The 22,799-nt window shown below is 37.6% G+C and overlaps 2 protein-coding genes across 3 annotated transcripts in view; both read left to right on the top strand.

Moving 5' to 3' along the window:
* Positions 1-2,171: 2,171 nt before the first annotated feature.
* ftcdnl1 (formiminotransferase cyclodeaminase N-terminal like 1) lies at positions 2,172-15,696 on the top strand. Of its 2 annotated transcripts, none has more exons than XM_059343279.1 (6): positions 2,172-2,332; positions 3,865-3,995; positions 4,743-4,838; positions 7,305-7,460; positions 10,145-10,333; positions 15,095-15,696. In XM_059343279.1, the coding sequence occupies exons 2-6, from the start codon at positions 3,881-3,883 to the stop codon at positions 15,529-15,531; spliced, it is 993 nt and encodes a 330-aa protein (XP_059199262.1). In that variant the 5' UTR covers positions 2,172-2,332; positions 3,865-3,880; the 3' UTR covers positions 15,532-15,696. The 2 variants fall into 2 exon arrangements, with proteins under 2 accessions (XP_059199262.1, XP_059199260.1); XM_059343277.1 differs by having other exon boundaries at positions 3,862-3,995.
* Positions 15,697-19,715: 4,019 nt separating this feature from the next.
* The window catches only part of LOC131979329 (nck-associated protein 5-like), a 112,973-nt gene continuing 109,889 nt past the window's right edge, over positions 19,716-22,799 (top strand). The window contains exon 1 of the mRNA XM_059343275.1: positions 19,716-19,819. The gene's annotated coding sequence lies outside the window, so the exon portion shown is untranslated. The remainder of the gene's footprint in view (positions 19,820-22,799) is intronic.

Here is a 22,799-nt window from a genome sequence, read left to right as displayed (position 1 = left end):
CGTTTTTTTTTTTTTTTTTTTTTTTTTTACTCCAGAGACACGTTGGAGTAGTTGACGATCAAGATGATTCAGTCACGTGTGCTTCCGTTTTTGACTGGTCCGTCAAAAACGGAGACCGCTCAACAAGGCCGGTTCTAGGCAGCATATACAGTACAGGCCAAAAGTTTGGACACACCTTCTCATTCAATGCGTTTCCTTTATGTTCATGACTATTTACATTGTAAATTCATCAAAACTATTAATGAACACATGTGGAATTATGTAGCTACTTAACAAAAAAGTGTGAAATAACTGAAAACATGTCTTATATTCTAGTAAGCAAAGGGTGGCTACTTTGAGGAATCTAAAATACAAGATATGTTTTCAGTTATTTCACACTTTTTTTTGTTAAGTACATAATTCCATATGTGTTCATTCATAGTTTTGATGCCTTCAGTGAGAATTTACAATGTAAATAGTCATGAAAATAAAGAAAAACGCATTGAATGAGAAGGTGTGTCCAAACTTTTGGCATGTACTGTATGAGGAGGCAGTCAGAAATGTGAAGGGGGCATCATGTGCACACATCATGCTCCAGCACTTTTTTTCTGTGCTTATAGTAACGATGCTTTCTTCATTGAAAGGGGTCTATGTCCAACCCCAACCTGGAGAAGTGGATTACACTTTGTCAGGCCTCTAACTTCAGACCTGTCCAACTGAAGGACTAAGCTCCTGCTGTTTTAGCTCTTAAGGTCACTGAGGCACACAAACCCCCTGACCACAATAAGGTGGCAATCCCTCATGGGGGGAAACTGAAAAATAAAAATGAAATAAATTAATAATATAAAACATCCTTCATCCAGATTTCAACCAACAATTGTGTATCGTGTGTCCCTTTTTCGGCTGATTTTTCCACTATTGCTGATAATTTAGTCAAATTGTAATGTATATTAATTTCGTGAGTATATTAAAATGTGCTTTCTTAACTTCTAAAATTTTAATTTGAGGGGGCAAGATATTTATTTAAGGGGGCTCGGCCCCCTCTTGCCCCAGTGTGCTCAGTCATTTGACAGTAAAGAAATCTTTGTGAAGTCTTAAAATCAAACTAGATAAGAAAATAAACATAAATGAGAAGGTGAAGTTATATAATTGTCCAAATACAGAAGAGGATTGGGGCCTTGAGGTAGGGAAAAAAATAATGAGAGGAGGATTTTTTTCGAGCAAAAGAAGTCGAAATTACCAGAATAAAGTAGAAATGTCGAGAATAAAGTAAACTTTTTTGTTAAGGGGTAAAAATATTCACCAATTGATTGTCCCCGTGAAAATAAGTCATCAGAGGAACATCGTTTTCTATCTGATCAGTTACTGCAGCTACAACCTTATTGTCATCATGTCATAAAATTAGCAATAACCACAATACTTAATGTGTAGTAGAACTAAAATCCCCCGACACATAAATGAGTTGTTCTTGGTAGAAGCTGCTACAACTATTGTTTCGGGAAAATCTGCTTTTCTATAATTTATGTCTTTTTTCGATATACAGTATATTCGACGTAGACCTATTGACAAAAATCAGGTTGTAGCTTGCAGTCTACTTTCCCAAATCAAAAAGGGATTTTATTCTCGGCATTTCAACCTTTTTCTCTAAGTGAAGAATTATTTCTTTTTCTCCTTCTCTCCTTACTTTTTTTTTCTCCTACCTGGCCCTAAACCTTCTACGGAGCCCCAGAGATGACATGGGAAAAAAAAAAAAAAATTTAAATTGTGGCCACGAAATACTATTTTGTTCCCACGAATTAGTATTTCGTGGCCACGAGATACTAATTCGTGGGAACGAAATAGTATTTCGTGGCCACGAGATACTAATTCGTGGGAACGAAATAGTATTTCGTGGCCACGAGATACTAATTCGTGGGAACGAAATAGTATTTCGTGGCCACGAGATACTAATTCGTGGGAACGAAATAGTATTTCGTGGCCACGAGATACTAATTCGTGGGAACGAAATAGTATTTCGTGGCCACAATTTAAATTTTTTTTTATTTATTTATTTATTTTTTCCCCCATGTCATCTCTGGGGCTCCGTAACCTTCTGTATCCAAGTTACGTTACACGCTAAAAAGGGAAAAAAAGGTTAGCAACAGGAGTGAACCATCTTGCTCTCTGTCATCTTCGGCTCCACATGCTAAAGTCTACTTGTGTACATTTTGGTGGATCATGAACATGCTCGGATCTGCAGCACTAAAGTAACTGTTTAGTGTTTTCCTACAGAAATCAGTTAATTTCGCATTTCCCCTCGGTACAACAACAGAGAACACATGTCAATGCTGACAGACCATTCAATGTAACGCAAGTATGACATACTTTATGGAGCATTTTTGCAGGCTAACCTTAAAATTACATTTCATACTTTTGATAAATGTAGCGAGTTATCTCACTCCAGGTTGGACTTTGAACTTGTTCTGTATCTGTACCTAGCCTCCAGATATAGTCAGCACAAATAAGGAGAAGCACATGGTTTTAATATTTCCCATAGGCTGCACTGAACGACTTTATTAACTATTAAACAGTTTAAATTATTAACGAGATTCAGTCTAGACTAAAGGGGACTAATTTCAACAATGTGCAGACTATAAAACATATTTCAGAGATTGCAGTCATGTTTCTTGGATATATTGTAATGCCCTTTGGGTTTTCTGGAAGTGCTCTTGTCATCATGGCGAAATGTATTTATTATTTATTGTTCCTGTAGTAAAGGGCAGCTCCACACACTGTCTGTAGGTGGCATTATCATTAAAGGCATTCTAATTAACATTCAGCAGTTTATGGTAGCCATGCCTCGAGTAAAAAACTTATTGACAAAATAACACACAAGTACAAAAATAATGCATTTTTAACATAAATGCTTTTAGAGACACATAAAAAAAATGTTTGTTTCTGAAAGTGAGCCAATATGAACTTTGTGGAATAGCAACTATGGCAACAGGTGACAATTATGGGATAATGGTAAATGTTTAAATTATAGCAAATATAGTTAGATAAACATATTGGCTCCTCAACTACAAATGATAAGATTCACAGACTGTGGTGATTAAGTTGTTATTCATCTTTTTGTGGTTTTATGTCACTTTGATAATTTTGTATCTTATTTTGGTCGGTTTGTGTCTTTTTGTGGCGATACGTATTATTTTATCCGGATACTTGAGTCACGATACGATATTATTGCGATTTTAAGCATTTTGCGATATGGTGAATATTGAGTTACAATATATTGCGATTTAACTGTTTAACTGCATTTTGTGTCCACAAAATGAAGTCTTCAGTCTTTTTATTTCTCCACAATGAGAGTCAAAGACACAGACTGACCAACAGTCAAACTGAACTGAACTGATATCAAACATGTATGGACGACAACAACTGCAGCATTTTTTCAAAATTTCAAAAACTTTAAGCTTCACTGCTCAGAATTTTTTTTGAATGAAACATCTCCAGTATATTCCTAAATGTGAGTCTGCTGCAGCCTCTGGGAAAACAAAAACTGCAAAAATACTGACGCTACATAAACGCTAAATATCAATACTTGGCGGCCATGAGTTGATATAATATTGAGATTGCCACACAAAATATCGGGATACTATGCTGTTTCGATTTTTTCCCCCACCTCTAATCTTGGCTGTTGAAGCAGTTCGTTTGTTGTTTATGATTTCACCTTTTCATTTAAAAATTAAAATACTTTGACAGTTTTTGTCCACTTAAGGGTTAATGAGTTATAATCTTGGCTTTGATTTTGTCCAGATTGGAATATTGAATATATTGTTCTTAAGGTTTTAATTGATCTTTAGTCTGGAGAGTGAACTTCATATTTCTCTTCTTCATTCTCAGCAGCAGCTGTGGCAGAAACATGTCCTCAGCGTCTCTGGGCAGGAGACTGGTGGCGTGTCTCCTCAACGTGTCCGAGGCTCGCAGGAAAGACCTGGTGGAGACTGTGGCCAAGGCAGCTTTATACAACACTGAGGGCAAGTATGATTCATATCACTGCTTGAATGAAATGGGACTGGGGATCATTAGCACCAAAACCAGCCGTTTGATCACAACAGAATAACTCAACCAGAGGCTAAAACCAAAGATAAGACAGCTAGTTCAGGCTGGAGACAAGTCTACCTTAACATAGCATCCTTCATTTTCATATTAAATTAAATTAACATACTGACACAACAATGCACTGTATAAAATGAGCTGCTGTGACCTCTAAGATAATCACAGCCTCACGAAACTTTACAACCACAAACTAGAGACCTGGAGCATTCAGAGGATGTGCAGCTTTTCTAGGTTTGCTGAAATTACAGAAATCTTTTTTTTTTACGGTGGCCCTGAACACAACAACAAATCAAGAAACACAACAACAAAACAAAAAAAACACAACAACAAATCAAAAAGCACAATGGCAAATCAAAAAACACAACAACGAATCAGAAAACACAACGACAAATAAATGAATAAATAAATGAATAGATAAAGGTTAATGTCGTTGTTGTTTCTGATTTGCTGTTGTGTTTTTTGATTTGCCATTGTGCTTTTTGATTTGTCGTTGTGTTTTTTGATTTGCCGTTGTGATTTGCACTTCAGGGCCACCGTACTTTTTGAACCCAAATCACAGCATGGATTCTTCTATAATGTTCCAAAGGTGTTGGTATATTGATGTAATATTCTGGATGTTTTTTGACCATTTTTATTCATCATGTTAACCTTGACACTGTTATCAGGTGTTAGACGGGAGGGGACCACCGTGCTGAACATCTTCAACGACCATGACTACAACCGCTCCGTCATCACCATCGTGGCCAGTATCGACTCCATCAGTGAGTATTTAACCTTTACATTCATGTTGAAACACAGAGGTTTCATGTTGACTCTCCTGAGGGAAGAATAGAGTCTGAGCCTCTTGCTGCAGCTGGGACTCAGTCTCTGTCCCCAGCTCTCCAATCCTCCGAGAGGGAGAAATCCTTTAATAAGCTTTGTCAGGGATTTAGACACAAAAAAATTCAGGATGAACATATTCTGGCAAAGATCACAGTGAAAAGTTTATCTCATTCAATGCTTATCCCAACCACGACCTTCTGACAATGCAGCCGAGCCGTCGAGGTTTACAGCTGTTTGTCTTACGCTCACTCCCAAATCAGCTTATTCTAAAAGTATAATATTATATGTAGAAAAAAAGGATCTATGTAATTCATTTTGTTGAGTTGTCTACTAACATTTCTTACTTTATTAATTGGGAACACACTCCTTATCCGTGGCCTGTCGGTGGCTTTTTAACCCTTTATGTGCCAGAAGTTGTCATCAGTAACTTTATATGCTATGCAGTTTAAGCCACATTTTTATGATTAGATCTTGGTTGTTTTTTATAAATAATAAAAACTAAAATACAGACCTGGGGAAGGGGGTTAATATTTCAAGAAAAAAGTCACAAATTTATGAGATTAAAGTGGCAAATTACGAGAAAAAAGTAACAGATTTACAAATTAATTAGCTAATAAAAATTAGCATTAATATGCTTCTTTTTTCTCCCAAATTTACCATTTTAATCTTGTAAATCTGCAACTTTTTTCTTGCAGATTTGACATTTAAATCTCGTAAATCTGTGACATTTTTCTCACAAATTTGGCACTTTTAATCTCATAAAACTGCAATTTTTTTTGGCAAATTTGCCACTTTAATCTCGTAAATCCGTGACTTTTTTCTTGCAAATTTGCCACTTTAATATCGTAAATCCGTGACTTTTTTCTCGCAAATTTGCCACTTTAATCTCGTAAATCTGTGACTTTTTTCTCAGAAAATTTGCCACTTTAAATCTTGTAACTGTGCAACTTTTTTTTCTCGTAGATTTGCCACCTTAATCTCGTAAATCTGCAACTTTTTTGTGCAGAGAAACAAGCAGAGCTAATGCTAGCACCAGCATCTCTCCAAACTGTGATTTTTAAGGTGAAACTGGTTAATTCAGTGTTTTTGCTAGTTTGAATCTCGTAAATCTGCATCTTTTTTCTTGAAATATTTCCCCCTCCCCCGAGTCCGTATTAAAAAAAAAAAATCATACTTGGCCCTAATACACCGTCATAGTTTTAAACCTTTTAGGTGTCTAGTATTTAACAAACCGCAGCCTCTCTGTAAACTCCCCCAGTGACATCAGAGAAACACTGATTTTTAAAGTCAAGCTTTATTCACCCTTTCTTCCAGTTTTAATTACCTGGTCCATTTGTTTCAGAGAGGAGGAGACCACTGCGGATAATTCAGCTGATGGTAAAAAGCTCCTGAGTGTGTGCAGAGAAACAAGCAGAGCAAACGTTTGCAGCAGTCTCTCTCCAAACAGCCTTTCAGAAACTGTGATTTTTTAAGGTGAAACTGGTTTATTCAGTGTTTTTGTTAGTTTTAATCTGCCGCTCTGTTTGTTTCGGAGAGGAGGAGCTTTCTGCTGATAATTCTGCTCCTGAACAATGAACACTGAGGGAATTATAACTGGGAGAAACTGAGAGAAATACTGACATTGCTGTGTCTTTTGTTCTTATTCTGATTGAGACCCACAGCAGCAGAATATTCTATATTGCCTTTGTTACCAAGTCTTTTATTTTTTATCATATTGAAGTCAGCTTTCTGCAGACTTGGATCAGCATTTCTGCCGATAATACACACAACTTTAAATAAACCCTCCTGTTATGTTCGTTTCTCAGGAACAGCATTAATGTTCGTGGGTCAATTCGACCCGCAGCATGTTTAAATATAAAAAAATCCCAATAAACATTGTTTATAATTCACCAATAACTCCATTACTAACTATTTTAATCAATATTTAGTGCAATGGTGTTCTCTACCTCTCACAGATATGGTTCAATGAGGAGAATTCACTCGTTTTTCATTAAAAAAAATGCATGTTAAAACTTTTTTTAAGGTACATTGGAAATACCTACAAATGAAATACAGTGGTTTTACATGACATTGAGTTATTGAAAATTTTATTTTACATTTTTCAATTTTTTTCTTTCATCGAGTGAGTTGATAAATGAATATGAGTCACCTCTTCTGTTTCAGGGTCAGATTGACCATTGAACAGTACCTATGAAATATAAACATGAAAATATGTGAAATGAACCATTTTCATTGTATATGTTGATTACACTTATTAACCCATTTAGGCCTAAAACGCATGTGAAAAAATGCCTGTAAAACCTTTTTCTGGGAAAAAAAAATCAGTCTGCTTTAGATGAATAGTTAAATTTCATGACTGGGCTGTGACAGTATGTGTGATGTTGTATTGTGTTGTTGTGCTCCAGGGGAGGCCGTTCTGTCTGCTTGTGAGAAGGCCTGCGGGCTGATCGACATGCAGGCTCACAAAGGGGTCCACCCATGTATGGGTGCTGTCGACCTCATACCCATCTACCCCCTGGGGGAGGAGGTGGGAGTGCAGGACTGTGCTGCAGAGGCTCAGGGTGAGATGCATGTGTGTGTGTGTGTGTGTGTGTGTGTGTGTGACTGCACTTAGATATATGTCCCTGTCGGCTCATCTTATATTGTATGTGTTCAGTCATACTGTGCCTCTTGTTTTCTGTCACAGTCACTGCACCGGTTGAAGCAGCTGAAATTTACATTTATTTATTGTTTCAGTCCATTCTTGTGAACGCAATATCTCAGAAACACCACGAGGGAATGATTCAAATGTTGCACGAATGTCCAGTTGAAGGGATGATATTTTATAACAAAAAGGTCAAAGGGCAACTTCACTGTAATCTATATGAACATTTGCACATACAGTCATGGAAAAAATGATTAGACCACCCTTGTTTTTCATTCACCTTTTTCATTTTAATGCAACTTGTACATCTAAAGGTTGGAGAAATATAATGAGAACAACAAAAATAGCTGACAAGAGTTTAATTTAAGAGCTGATATCTAGACATTTTCCATGGTTTTCTTAATAATGATTTTGGTTATTATCAAGAGAACCATGGAAAGTGTCTAGATATCAGCTCTTAAATTAAACTCTTATCAGCTATTTTTGTTGTAATCATTATATTTGCCAAAACAAATATACCTTTAGTTGTACCAGGCATTAAAATGAACAAGAAATTGAAGATAAAGGGTGGTCTAATCATTTTTTCCATGACTGTAAATGCAGAATCTGTAGGCAACAGGACAAGATTTTGGCATCTGAACATTTCTGGTTTCCATTGGTAGCCAGAGTGATACTGACCGATCATGTTGGAGCTTTACAGTCTGTGTGGAGAGCAAAAGATTAAGATAAAAATTAAGATTAAGTTTTGCACACACACACTGAAACAGCGAGCAGTGAATTTGTCCTCTGCATTTAACTCATCCTTAAGACACAAGGCAGCAGATTTCTGTGCCTGGGAGGCAGTGGGGGTTAGGTGCCTTGCTCAAGGGCCCTTCAGTCCTTCACCTGTCAGTCATTTAGATTCAAACCGGCCCTCAAGTTACAAGCCTGGTTCTTAACCTCCAGGCCACGGACTGGAAGGAGCTATCGCCTGAATACAATATACATACTATATATTAGAGGTGGGGGAAAAATCGATACAGCATAGTATGGTGATATTTTGCATACTATGCTGTATGGATTTTTTCCCCACCTCTAGGGTTGTCAAAAGTATCGATACTCAAAAAAATATTGATACTAAAACGTTGTATCCGGATACAATACTCATTTTCAAAAGTATCGAGTATCTGAAGCTTATTATCATAGTTGCAGTTTCTTTTTGCACTGTTTTTTTTATTTTAAATATTTAACCTGTGGTTCTGTTAATTTTTACATAATGCATTTTTCTTGTTAATAAAAATATTTCTGTTAAATTTTAGGGTCTTTTATATCCTTGTGGTGTCGAAAATGGTATCGAGTATCGAATACTTTCCTGAGTATTGGTATCGAGTTGAAAATGTTAGTATCATGACAACCCTACACACCTGTAATGAATATCTACTGTACTGACTCAACTCAACTCAACTTTATTTGTAAAGCACTTTAAAACAACAACAGCCGCAACAAAGTGCTGCACATAAACAAACAGAACAAGAGACAATAAAATAAATAAAACAGGAATAAACACTAAAATAAATAGATTCATTGCTTTTTAAAAAACAATTTAAAAACCAATAAATAAAAGCAAACCATAAAACACTAAAAACAAGAGCAGAGTCTCATGTGTGGTTAAAAGCCAAGGAATAAAAATAGGTTTTAATAAGATGACTTTTAAAAATGGACTGTGAGGAGGACAGCATCCACACTGCAAAAAATGAAAAGATGGGTGAACTCAAAATTTCAAGGCAACAAACTTCGATAAAATTTTAAGTTAGACAATTAAACTACATATTTAAAGTTTTGTTTTTGAGTTTGCTCAACTCTGAATTTCTCTGGCACGATTGTAACGCTGCTATGAAATGTCAGCTAATGTTGTGACCACAATTTTGAGTTAGCATTGATACGCTAATGGCTACTCTTGTAGCTGTAACAAGCAGCGCCGCTAGCATCAGTTAGCCGCTAGCTTTCGCTAATGACCGAATTTCACAACAAAGAAATAAGAGTTAGCAGAACTATTGTCCCTTGTTTTGAACCCCAACTTAAAGATATAAGTAACAACAACTCATGTACTTGTTTTTGAGCAGACAACTGGCTTCCTTTGTTGTTCTAACTTACATTATTGCCCTAAATGTCTATAATTTATATTTCCAAGTTTTACCAAATTAAATCACTGTTTTAGGCCAAAAAATACAAGTTGGCTTTTTTGCAGTGCATGGTGTGTGTAGGAATGTCTGCTGGCTGATGATGTCACATCTTCAGCTTCCTGTGCTGTTGATTAGTTTCACAGTATAGCTGCCATGTGTCTCGCTGATAATAAGCAGCACGTGTGGCTGCACGCCTGGTGTGTCTCTGTATGCTAATCTGTGCTCTGTGATTACAGAATGATAATTATCAAACTGAGTAAAGAGCATGTTTGTGTGTAATGAAGGTCCATGTGTCCATATGCTTCCTCCTGTCTGAACTGCTCTGCCCCAGGTGTGTTTTGTCTGTCACGCTCTTATTGCTCTCGTGTTTCTGACATTGTGTGCATGTGACGACATGCGCTCCGTTAACTAACGTGTCTGTGTCGTTGCCGGGGCTCAGCTGTGGCTCTGGGACTCACAGAGCGGGTCCGGGGCACCAGCGCCTTCCTGTTCGGCTGGGCAGACTCCCCCCTGCAGCGGGGGCTGGCTCAGAGGAGGAAGGAGATGGGCTGGTTCAAGAAGACGCCAGACTTACAGGCTATCAGGTCCGACGTGGGGCCGCAGCCTCAGAGACGCTTCGGTCTCACAGGTGAGCCACGGCTGAAAGAGCTGAATATTTTCGGTAAATGTTTGAGCCTGTAAGGAAGCTTAGAGTGTCTCTTTTCCACGATTACACAATGCACATTTTTGTATTTACAAAGCTGTGTTCACATGTTGGAGTCTATGAAAGGTGGAAAACTGCCACACTGAGTCCACTTCTGCATATTCTGATGTGATAAACAACATGTTACATTGATCAGAGTACGCCAGTGGTGGAAGAAGTATCCAGATCCTTTACTTAAGTAAAAGTACTAATACCACACTGTGAAATTACTCCACTTCAAGTAAAAGTCCTGCGTTCAAAAGTTACTGAAGTAAAAGTACAAAAGTATCAGCATCAAAATGTACTTAAAGTATCAAAAGTAAAAGTAATAGTTATGCAGAATGGACACACACACATATTTCAAATTATATAAGCAAAATCTTTATATTATCAAGTTAGCGTTGCTGGTTTCACTACCTAATATACTGTTCATGTGGTTTAAATGATACAAATGTCTAATCACTTTAAATTTATCATGTTTTTCTTGTTAAGTCTCGACCTGAAAAGTAACTAAAGCTGTCAGTTAAATGTAGTGGAGTAAAAAGTTCAATATTTACCTCTAAATGTAGTGGAGGAGAAGTATAAAGTTACAATAATGGAAATACTCAAGTAGAGTACAGGTACCTCACAATTGTACTTTAGTACAGCACTTAGTTACATTCCACCTCTGGAGTACTCACAGTTGCATGTAAACTGGAATATTAGAGGAATAATCATTTTTTATAACAGGAATTTTTCAGATAAGGCAAAAACAGGAATATTTGTGTGCATATGAACCAGACAAACTGATCTGCTATTAATCATCCACACTCTTCACAGTCACAACATATTGACTTATTATGCAGACAAGTTATTAACTTATTAAGTGTAAATATAAAGGTCAGATAAATCAGCATTTAAATGAAATAAGCTTCTCATGGTGTAAAACCACGGGGAGCATGTTTGGGAGGAATTCTACTGTTAATAAGTTCAACCGACGCGAATATGAAGCTTCAGAAGTCAAAGCCAAATCAGAAGTGTATTTTCTAAAGTTACAGTTTTCCGTCATGAAAATCCCTGTGTGTGTCTCTGCAGACTGCTTCATGCTGAGGGATCCGTCCTCATCCACATTAGCTGCAGCTGAACTTTAGCATGTAGGGCAGGGGTGTCAAACTCAAATACACAGTGGGCCAAAATTTAAAACTTGGACAAAGTCGCGGGCCAACATTGATATTTATTGAAAAAATTGACCTAAACAAGTTCAAACGAAATGGAACAAGCAAAGTTTGATATAACTTAATATTGCAAACATGCAAAATCGAATATCAAATAAAACAAACACATCAAAGGCATTCATTTCTTAAATACAATTTAAATAAAAATCGTATGTCCCTTTATTTCATATGCGGCCTTCTTTAAATTTAAATTTAACAGTAATCTTTTTCCACAGGCTAAAAATAAATGTAAGAATAAAATAACAATAATAAACCAAATGACTAATAATAATATCCTTCAATGAATGTGCAACCATTCAAGCCCATGCCTTGGACTAGCAAGAAAAAGTGCATAAAGACGACTTTAATTGTTGCTCAGTTTGCTACACACACGATTTGTAGTATTACTTGCGCTGTAAAATACCGGCAGGACAGCTCTGGTTGTCATTTGGTATTTCCTCGCGGGCCAAATATAATTATACTGTGGGCCAAATTTGGCCCACGGGCCAGAGTTTGACACCTCTGATGTAGGGGGACGGGTCACGTCACGGCCATTACGGACGTGAGGAGTGATTTTAAAACCAGCTGCTGGCGTGATGTTCCTTCTGTTATCTCTGTGTTTCAGTGCTGTCAGATTTTCAGTCTTACAACAAAAAAAATTGGCAATCACTGCCAGTGTGGAGCCATCTCAAGATATTTGTAGTGCAACTTCAAAGAAAGTTTGACAGACAGTTTTGTGTTTATCTTGTGGAGACGTTAACTGTGTCAGTCCCTCAGAGCAACAGCGTCTTTCTAGACCTGAATAGCATCAACTTTCAACATTCCGCTAAAAAAAAAAACGAATGTCATTTTGACGTTGAGACATTTTCCATGTTTTTCTTCATAATAACCAAAATTATGATCAAGAAAACCATGGAAAATGTCTAGATATCAGCTTTTAAATTAAACTCTTAACAGCTATTTTGGTTGTTTTCATTATATTTGTCCAAACAAATGTACCTTTAGTTGTACCAGGCATTAAAATGAACAAGGAATTGAAGATAAAGGGTGGTCTAATCATTTTTTATCATTCAGACTGTAAATGCAGAATCTGTAGGCAACAGAACAAGATTTGGTAACACTTTACAATAACCATCGTTTATAAACGGTAAACAGATTTAGTTTAATAATGTTTAATCATCATTTATAAACTGTTTATAGACCATTTAGAATGGTAAATACATAATTTATTAATGGTTAACTAACTTAATCATGTACAATGGCAATGCCATGTATCATGGCAAATAGATGTATATTTATTTATAAACATGTCTATTAATGTAGGCCTACGTTTATAGTTACTTTACCATTAACAAACAATTAAATGATAATTAATTGTTTATAAATAGTTTTAGTTGCACCCATTTTAATATTTTTAACTCCATATTAAGTATGTTAATGCTTTTGAAATGATTCATATACCTTTAATAAATTGGTTGAAAACATTTAACGATTAAATATGTATAGCACTTTGTAAATGGTTAATAATTGCTTTATAAACCATCTATAAACATTATTTAGTTGGTTATTGTAAAGTGTTACCCAAGATTTTGGCATCTAAACGTTTCTGGTTTCCATTGGTAGCCAGAGTGATCCTGACCAATCACGTTGGAGCTTTAGCTGAATGCAAGTAAACAGTCTGTGTGGAGAGCAAAAGATTAAGATTAAAATTAAGATTAAGTTTTGCACACACACTGAAACAGCGAGCAGTGAATTTGTCCTCTGCATTTAACTCCTCCTTAAGACACAAGGGCAGCAGGTTTCTGTGCCTGGGAGGCAGTGGGGGTTAGGTGCCTTGCTCAAGGGCCCTTCAGTCCTTCACATGTCAGTCATTTAGATTCAAACTGGCCCTCAGGTTACAAGCCTGGTTCTTAACCTCCAGGCCACGGACTGGAAGGAGCTATCGCCTGAATACAATATACATACTATATATTAGAGGTGGGGGAAAAATCGATACAGCATAGTATGGTGATATTTTGCATGGCAATATTATATAGATTCATGGGCGTCAAGTATCAATATTTAGCGTTCTGAAAGCAGGCTAGCCGTCAGTATTTCCCTAGCGAGATTCTGGGAAACTAGCAGATCCAATCATGCGTCAGGATATCATGTCGGGAAGTTGTCGAAATAGTGCTGCAAAGTTAGACTTTTTTATGTTTCTCACCACATCACCATATCGCAAAATGCTTAAAATCACAATAATATTGTATCATAACTCAAGTATCCGGATACTTGGGGACCTCTGCTGATTCACACCTCTACTGTATATCTGTATAATTATATAATGTTAATGATCAATTAATTGATTCATCGCTATGTTTTTATACATACTCCTGTATGTATAAAAACATGCATACATGGGCAAAATAAAAGAGAGATATATATACAGTACTATGCAAAATCATGTTTTGATAAAGGAAGCTTTTATTTTGAAAGGACGAAAAGAGACTTCCTGTCAATGGTAAAATGAAGTGAGGTGATACTGTAAAGATAATGTCAAGGAGTTTAATGTTTTATGTTTTAGCCCCCGAAGAGACATAAGGTTAGTTTTCACAGTAATCTTCATATTTAAATGTGTTTTGTGTTTAAATAAGTTTTGGATTAAATTAAACTCAGTAATTCATGCTAGCAAGGTTTGATACAGTAAGCTAGTTCTGCTCAAATTAATACTCCTGTATTTATGTGTGTTTAATAATTGTTAATTCAACTTTCAGTTTGCAAACTGTAGCTTTATGCAACTTAATTCTCAGCTCATTGGCTTATTGATGTATGGCTGCAGAACTGAACGCTCAGCATGTTTCAGTTCAGTGATACTGATACGCAGTCAGAGATAAAATTAAAATGAAATAATACACAGATTGATTAAAAATTTCCATGTGATCAACCAAATTCTTAATCAATCATCAATTAATTATTCCCAGCCCTAATTGAAAGTAATTCAGTGAAATGCAGAGCAGTATCTAAAGCAGGGGTGTCAAACTCAAATACACAATGGGCCAAAATTTAAAACTTGAATAAAATCGCTGGCCAACATTGAACAAATAAACCTTTTAATATTTACCAAACATGTTTTGCTTTAACATTAAATATGGAACCAGCAGCGCTTATAAACATACAATATATAACTAAATAGTGCAGACATGCAAAATCAAATTTCAAATAAAAAACAGATCAGTGTCACTAATTTATTAAATAAAAATCGTATGCCTCTTTTCTATTTGCATCCTTCTGATTTAAATATCAAAATAAAGTTTTTCAACAGGTAAATACATTTAAAAATAAAATAAAATATTATAAATCTAGTATTAGCGGTAAATGCGCCGTATAATACCGGCGGGTCAGCTTTTATAGTACAATAATAATATAATAATTTGGTATTGCCTCACGGGCCAAATAAAATTACACTGCGGGCCAAATGTGGCCCGCGGGCCAGAGTTTGACACCCCTGATCTAAAGTGTGTCTGATGTCCTGCAGGTGTCGGGGCCAGTCCGTACGTCATGAACTGCAACGTCACTATCGACACCCAGGACATGTCGCTGGGACGCAGCATCGCCGCCGCCATCAGGGAGTCGGCCCCGGGGGGCCTGGCCGGGGTGCAGGTGCTGGCTCTGCCACATGAGGGCGCTGTGGAAATCGCCTGTAATGTGGAGAGCGTGAAGGGGAGCGCGTCTAGTCACCAGACCGCCGGTGAACCGTGGCCGTGCTTCAGCATCGGCAGCCAGCCGTACTGTCACGCCCCGGCCTCGCTCATCACGGCCCGGGTTGCTGAGCTGGCGGGGCGGCAGGGGGTCGCGGTGAAGGGCACCGCGCTGGTGGGGTTTACCCCCCGGGAGTGCAGGGGCCTGGCTGAGCTAGCTCTGTCTCAGGGGATCTCTGAGTTCTGGAAAGAGCAGCGCAGGATCCACATGTGAAAATACCTTTACAACCTCTTTGTTTGATGTCACTTTAATTTTCATGATAATTTTTGTTAAGCTATGTCAAACGCTGTCAAACTTCCCACTGTGAACAGTTCTACCACTCAAAGTTCTTGGTCATTTTTTAATCAGTACATCTTCAAGTACACATACAGTCATTAAGAGGCATGAGGATAGTTTTCACAGTAATCTTCATATTTAAATGTGTTTTGTGTTTAAATAAGTTTGGATTAAATTAAACTCAGTAATTCATGCTAGCAAGGTTTGATACAGTAAGCTAGTTCTGCTCAAATTAATACTCCTGTATTTATGTGTGTTTAATAATTGTTAATTCAACTTTCAGTTTGCAAACTGTAGCTTTATCCAACTTAATTCTCAGCTCATTGTCTCACTGACGTACGGCCGCAGAACTGAACGCTCAGCGTGTTTCAGTTCAGTGATACTGATACACAGTCAGAGATAAAATTAAAATAAAATAATACACAGATCGATCAGTTTTAATCAGTACATCTTCAAGTACACATACAGCCATTAAAAAAAATATTAGACCATTGTTTTCTTCAGTTTCTTGTTCATTTCAGTGGCTGGTACAACTAAAGGTACATTTCTTTTGACAAATATAATGATAACAACAAAAATAGCTTTTTAAAATGTAATTTAAAAGCTGATATCTAGACATTTCCCATGGTTTTCTTTACTTTTTCAGTGCATTTCACTTAATTTACACGTAAAGATGAATATTTCCTGACATCCAAACATGAATATCACTAGCATTGATTAAGATCTCTAATAGACAGATAGATAGACATACTTTAATAATCCACAAGGGGGATTTTTGTTGTTACAGCAGCATAAATGGAATAAGACACAGGAACATAAAAATAGATACAAGGAATTAACATATAAATTAAATAAAACAGATAAGAAAAATGCTATAGGGACATACAGTATATACATAAGGATAACCAGAAAAAAAATCCAAATCTGCAGTAGTTCAAATGACCAATGATATATAAATATAACATTATTATATGTTGTGTGGTGGGCTGTCCATGATGTTGAGCAGTTTTAAAAACTTCTAACCAGAGGTGACTTGTTGTACAATTAATAACTTCATTTACAGATTTCATTTCATGCTTGATGAAAAATTGTGTCTGTGATGGCCTTTAAAAATATAACATTAAAATATTTTATCAGTTAAATATTTCCTGTCCTTGTATTATGTTCATAGCCAGTTAAACCACTACAACACACCTGTCTGCTCAGTGCCTTTCTAATCTGACATTTAAGTTTATATTTCGGTATTTTTTTTCCTCCAGTCAAACTGAGGCCAAACCCATCAACCCCAGCACATCATCCTCCTGAGTGGAATATGAATTTTTTTTGGTCATTTCCTGTTTGGAGCAAATGGGACACTTGTGTTTACTGATGAGTCTCTGCTGATGAGTTTTTTCCCATCATTTCCCACCATCAGCCTGACCATGCATGACTCTGTGGCGGAGTCACCATCTGTGTGTGAAACAGCTATTTTTATCACAAGTCATGGACTCGACCTTCTAGAAACATCCTGTAAACCAACTTGGGCAACCAAGTTTTCGAAAAAAACTCAAATTTTATAGTCTGCTTTTATAGTTCCAGTATGTAGAGACTGTAGGCTCATGATGCACATGATTAACCATTTAATAACATCGAGGGGAATTTGGCCGGAGGACAGCTCAGGAATTAACTGGGGCGAGATGATTCCACTCATTTCTTACATAAGGCCAGTATAATGCATTAAATGGAGTAAGGAGGTATGGATTTGAGTCATTAGATAATAATGACTTGGGCTTTATGGATGCTGCACAAAGTATGGGTCAGAGTCCGGTTTAAAAGCCCACAACAGCATCATAAGATGATGTTTAATTTAAGCCATATGTGCAGGACATTAGTGGTTCCAGAGCTAATAACTGACTAATCTACATGCACAGAGTGGGAGATAATCTGTTAAGCTTTACGCACAAACCGAGGTAGTATGATTCATAAAATCTTGCAGCAAGATTGCTACGCTGTGGCGTCAATGTCTGAAGTTACTACCCCTTCATTATGTTGTGTCATTTTCCATTTTTCTGCACTTGAAGTTACGTAAAAATTGCTCTTTGAGGCAGAAGCTGTGCAATTTTCATCAGTGTGTGTGTGCACGCTTCTTTAGATAAGCTCTCTGACTGCGTGAACATTCACCTCTTTGTATGTCATCCAGCTGAGGCTCTTAGTCACACAAGCAACGCAGCCATGCAGCTTCATTTCATGCATACACACATCCTTTCTCTCTTTGCTGTCTTCCTCTGTCTTCTGCATCTAGACACACATGCATTTACTCTACACATTCATGCACACACACACACACACACATACACACACATACACACAGCCTGCCAGGCTTGGGAGCATCAAGGCCTAATCTAGGTCACAGCATAAGCCCAGAGGTATCCCGGTTCTCCACAAACACACGCACTCGTATGCACACACGTTTTTAAATTTGCAAAGCAAAAAAATCCTGTCTGGGTTATAAAACCTATTTTGACTGGACTAATTTTCCCTCAGCTAACCGTGCATGGGTTTGATTTTCAGTTTGACAACACCTCGCTTCCCAAGACTATAAATAAAACCAGTGAATTTCATATTTTCCCAAAAATCCCCTCCCCTCCCCTCCCCATCTTCATCTCCTTCCTCTCCCTCACAAACAAACAAGCTCTTTGGTTCTGTGACTCAGTCTAATTGCTCTTATAATCGTCACGAGGCAATAATTTCCTTGATTGAGTCTACTTTCAACAGAATTTATAAAAGAGAGCTTCAATTATTTTGCGTGCAGACTGTTTCAATAAAGACATGGATGGATGTTCCTGCATGCCGCTGCAGTTTCTGTGCATCCTCTGTGCAGAAAGAAGCACCATAGGATCCCTTTGATATGACTTAGCCTGACAGCGTACCATCCAAGATGCGACCGTGTGTCACAGCACAGAAATAGAGGAGCTTATTTCTTTACAGTCTCCAGCCTTCTATAAATATTCCAAAGCTCTCTGTTCTCTCTCTCTTTCTTTACTGCTGCTTTCTCTGTTCTCCCCCTCCCTCCCTCCCTCCCTCTCTCTTTCTCCCCCCTCTCCCTGTTTTGTCCATTTTTCTCCCTACACACTCTCTGCCTCCCACATCTTCTCTTTCCCCTCTGCTCCTGACGTGTAATGTAGAAAAATGTGTCTTGTCTGTCTAGAAAGAAGCAGCGGGGGGAACAAAAACACTCATGTGCTGCATATCATTTCTGATACACACACACACACACACTCTGTGACAGTCCTGCAGGGCTATTTAGTAAGCTGACAGTGATTTTATCATGTCACATATAGAAATCCTCTCCTCCTTCTTTCCTTCCTTACTTTGGATTTCCACCAATCAAGTGCAGTGTGGCCATTCACAGTCATTAATCCCATCCATGGCTGCTCACGTTCAAAAATAGGAACGTTAACAGGAAAAAAAGAGGCCGAACAGATTTAATCTAAAGTAACTGCCAGTTAGACGCCGCTGTGCCCAGAATGTGAGCCATCATAGTGCCATCCTCCCTAACCTATCAGTGTGGGAAGTAAACGTGCCACCTATGAAGTCAGCAGTCCCCAACCCCCACCCTGAACACATGTTCAACATCCTCTGGGCACAGGCTGAGCACAGCACTGAGACACAGCTGAGAATTAGAGAGAGAGAGAGAGAGAGAGAGAGAGAGAGAGAGAGAGAGAGCAGTGAAGTGGAAATATGGGTGAGCATCAGAGAAAGACAGAAATAGAGCGATAAAGCAGTGAATTAGGCAGAGGCAGAGAGAGGAGGAGGAGGAATACAGAGAGTCTGAGGCGTGATGCTTGGTGCGGACAAGGTTATTTCCTGGTAGCAGAGAGCTCTCGTCGTGTGTATGTGGATGTGAGAACCTCATGGATTTGCTCCCGTCTGAGTCTCAGTGGAATTCATTGCATCTGGATCCAAAACAACTGCAGACGGAGGATGATGCGACTGTGGCTGGATGCTAGGATCCATGTGGGCCTGTGACGTCTGCGCTCCCCTCTGTGGCTACCTTCTTCCTCCATAAGGATGGTGCTCCAGCAGCACTGACCCAGATAGTGGAGTCCTGGCTCTTCCTCGCTGTGCACCGCTCCTCCGGTGGTCTGTGATTGTGATGCGCACGAGGAATGCTCTACACCTCGGCGGACACCACTCAGACTGCTGCTGACATCTGTCTCCGTGGATACGCACAGCCACTCGCAGGGTAAGGATGCACCGCTCTGACTCGCACGCTCAAATGTCAGGCTGATGGGTTTTTTGTGTGTGTGTGCACGTGCCTGTGTGTTGTTTGAATACAAATCACTACAAATTTCTGTTTCTCACACACGTGCCTGCTCCCTCCATATCCAAAATATTTGGATTTCCTCCTTTCAGAGGCTTTTAATTGTGCAGTAGTGTGGCTGTGATGATGAGCTGTTGCCATATTGTGTGCATGCACTATGCAGAATAGCTCCATGTATAATGTATGACCTAGGAGATATCATGGCCAGCAACAAGTAACTGCGCTTCCCCCAAAGTACCATGAAAGTAGGCTAGGATGGCACAGGCTGAGAAGACCTGAATAAAAAATGTATGAAAGTCCTTTTGGTTTCTGAAAGCATTTGGTTTTGTTCTGCTTGGAGGGAAAAATGGACATCGCTCACACTGACTGGGAGAGATAAAGCAATTTCATTCAGCTGAATCCCATCTGACCCGATCTAATAAAGACAGATTGAACCCAGTCACTTCCTCCTCAGTCTGGTCAGAGCAGTTCACTTCAGGTCATCTTAGTTCAGCTCATTTTAATTTAATCCAGCGTGCTCGTAGAGGTTAATAGGACAAAGATCAGCATGTCCTCGACCATCAGACACTCTGACCAGACGCAGGGCCGCACATAGGGGGGTAAACATGGGAAAGCTTTCTGGGGTCCGGCTACTAGGGGCCCCATGGAGGAATGTTAATCCTAAACATAAGCAGAACCAAATGTTACTTTACTGTAAAAAATACAGGTGCATCTCAATACATTCGAATATGATGGAAAATTCCATTTCCAGTAGTTCATGTGAGTGCATATAGATGGACATACTTTTCAGAGGCCAACATTTCCATATTAAACATACTGTTTTGAATTGGTCTTTTGTAATATTCAAATTTTTTTTGGGACACTGAATTTTAGGTCTTCATTAAATGTAAGCCATAATTATTATAATTAGAAGAAATTAAATCAATTAAGACATGAAATGTTTCATTCTGTGTGTAATGGAGCTATATAATGTGTTATTTTCACTTTTTGAATTGAATTACTGTCATGAATAAACTTTCTATCATATTCTAATTTATTGAGATGCACCTGTAGTTTAATAATGGAAACCTCTTCTACTGAAAATGATATGAGGTTTTTTCTTTTTTCTTTTGGGACGTAACCACTGGAAACAAGAAATACGAGGTCAGCCACATGACCTGAAAGATGTCCTGATCTACACTAACCATTAACTAATCTTGGGGTAAATCTCCCTGCTGTGCCAGGTGTTCAGTAGAAGAGAGAGGACACACCCATGTAATTATATGATTAAAGTCAATCAGGGTCTCTGCAGGTTTCAGCAAGTCAAATTTAAGATTTTTTAGAATCTAAATGACACTTTTAAGAGCATAATCAATACAATTTAAGACCCATTTAACATCCATACTGGCAAAAAAAAGTACAAAAGAAATGAAGGAGGCCTGGAATTACTTGCAAAGTTTATGAATTTATTCACAGCTTAAATTCTGACCAGGCTGCACAGGTACTTAGGTCCATTCTGTAGTTATGTTATAGCATCAAAATTGAAACATTTAAAAGCGAGACTGAAGTTTATTTTTTTTTTAAAAAAGAAAAAAAGTAAAGTTAGAACATTTTGAAGACCTTTCAAAATCATATTTAAGACATTTTAGGAACTTTTAAGACAATTTTTGACATTTAAGGCCTTAAATACATATTATTGGATTTTAGACCTTTTAAGACCCGGTGGATACCCTCTCAATTCTTGGGGGGCCCATTCAATGACCTTTTCAGGGGTCCAGCTGTTTCTGTAGGTGGGTCTGTGATTGGTCAGTCAGAGCTCAGTGGGTTAGAAAAGAGCAAAGCTGCCTGCTTTCATTTAGTACCTGAAAGGTAAAATTAAATGTGGATCCATCCTCTGATTCTAAATATATTTCAAAATGTAACAGATTCTTCCTTTACCACCAAGTTTCATGTTGGGCCAGTAGTTGTTCTGTAATCCTGCTGACAGAAAAACAAACCAAAGGGAAAACATGACCAGTTTCTCCTCTTAGTCTCCCTCAACTATGTCCTGTTCTGTCTCTAGACCTCTTATATTAGAGCAGCTGCAGTTAGCAGTCAGTTTGACTTTAGCAACAAGCTTTCTGTCCTACAGGAAACTCTGTAAATCACCAGGGTCACACTTTCATCAGAGAACAAGTTCATACGACGTGCTGTCCAACAATTTAAGAAATCAGAAGTCATTAAAGTTCATGTAGCTTTCAACTTGATCCTTTTTAGTCAGCTTATTCTACATATTTTATGATGTGTAAATGTTAAATTATTTTAGTGATTAACCACCATAGCTTGGTCTAAATACTCTTTCCACAATTATGTCACATCAAACACACAATAAAAATCATAAAATCATCTCATAATTCATATTTTAGTTTTTTTTTTAAATCATTTAATATTTCTGATAGGGATTAATTTACTGTTTATTTAGATCAGTGGTGAAATGTAACTAAGTACATTTACTCAAGTAAAATTTTGAGGTACTTTACTTGAGTATATCCATTTTTTTTAACTTTATACTTCTACTCAACTACATTTAGCTGACAGCTTTAGTTACTTTTCAGGTTGAGATTTAACATTTTTTTAAAAACACAATTCATTTTTAAGCCCTTAGACTTTTTTTTATTTTTTTTATTAAACCACATAACAGTATATTAAGTACTTTTAATGAGCACTGTCTTGAAAAAATGAAAAAACACTTCTTACATAAATGCATCTTTTCTTTATCTTCTTTATATGAAACAATCTGAGTGGGTTCATTCTGCATAACTTTTACTTTTTACATTTTGAGGCAAATACTGTACTTTTTACTCCACTACATTTAGCTGACGGCTTAGGTAACTTTTCAGGTCAAGATTTAACATGAAAACATTATCAATTAAAAGTAACTATA

This window comes from Centropristis striata, chromosome 10, assembly GCF_030273125.1.
Source record: "Centropristis striata isolate RG_2023a ecotype Rhode Island chromosome 10, C.striata_1.0, whole genome shotgun sequence".
NCBI classification, from domain to species: domain Eukaryota; kingdom Metazoa; phylum Chordata; class Actinopteri; order Perciformes; family Serranidae; genus Centropristis; species Centropristis striata.
This window is presented reverse-complemented; position numbering and strand designations above follow the sequence as displayed.

Bases quoted from the DNA above. Each gene is read 5' to 3' on its own strand.
- ftcdnl1 (XM_059343279.1), top strand. From the start codon at position 3,881: ATGTCCTCAGCGTCTCTGGGCAGGAGACTGGTGGCGTGTCTCCTCAAC. The intron at 3,996-4,742 runs GCAAGTATGATT...CACTGTTATCAG, and splicing joins AGCTTTATACAACACTGAGG to GTGTTAGACGGGAGGGGACC. The intron at 4,839-7,304 runs GTGAGTATTTAA...GTTGTGCTCCAG, and splicing joins GGCCAGTATCGACTCCATCA to GGGAGGCCGTTCTGTCTGCT.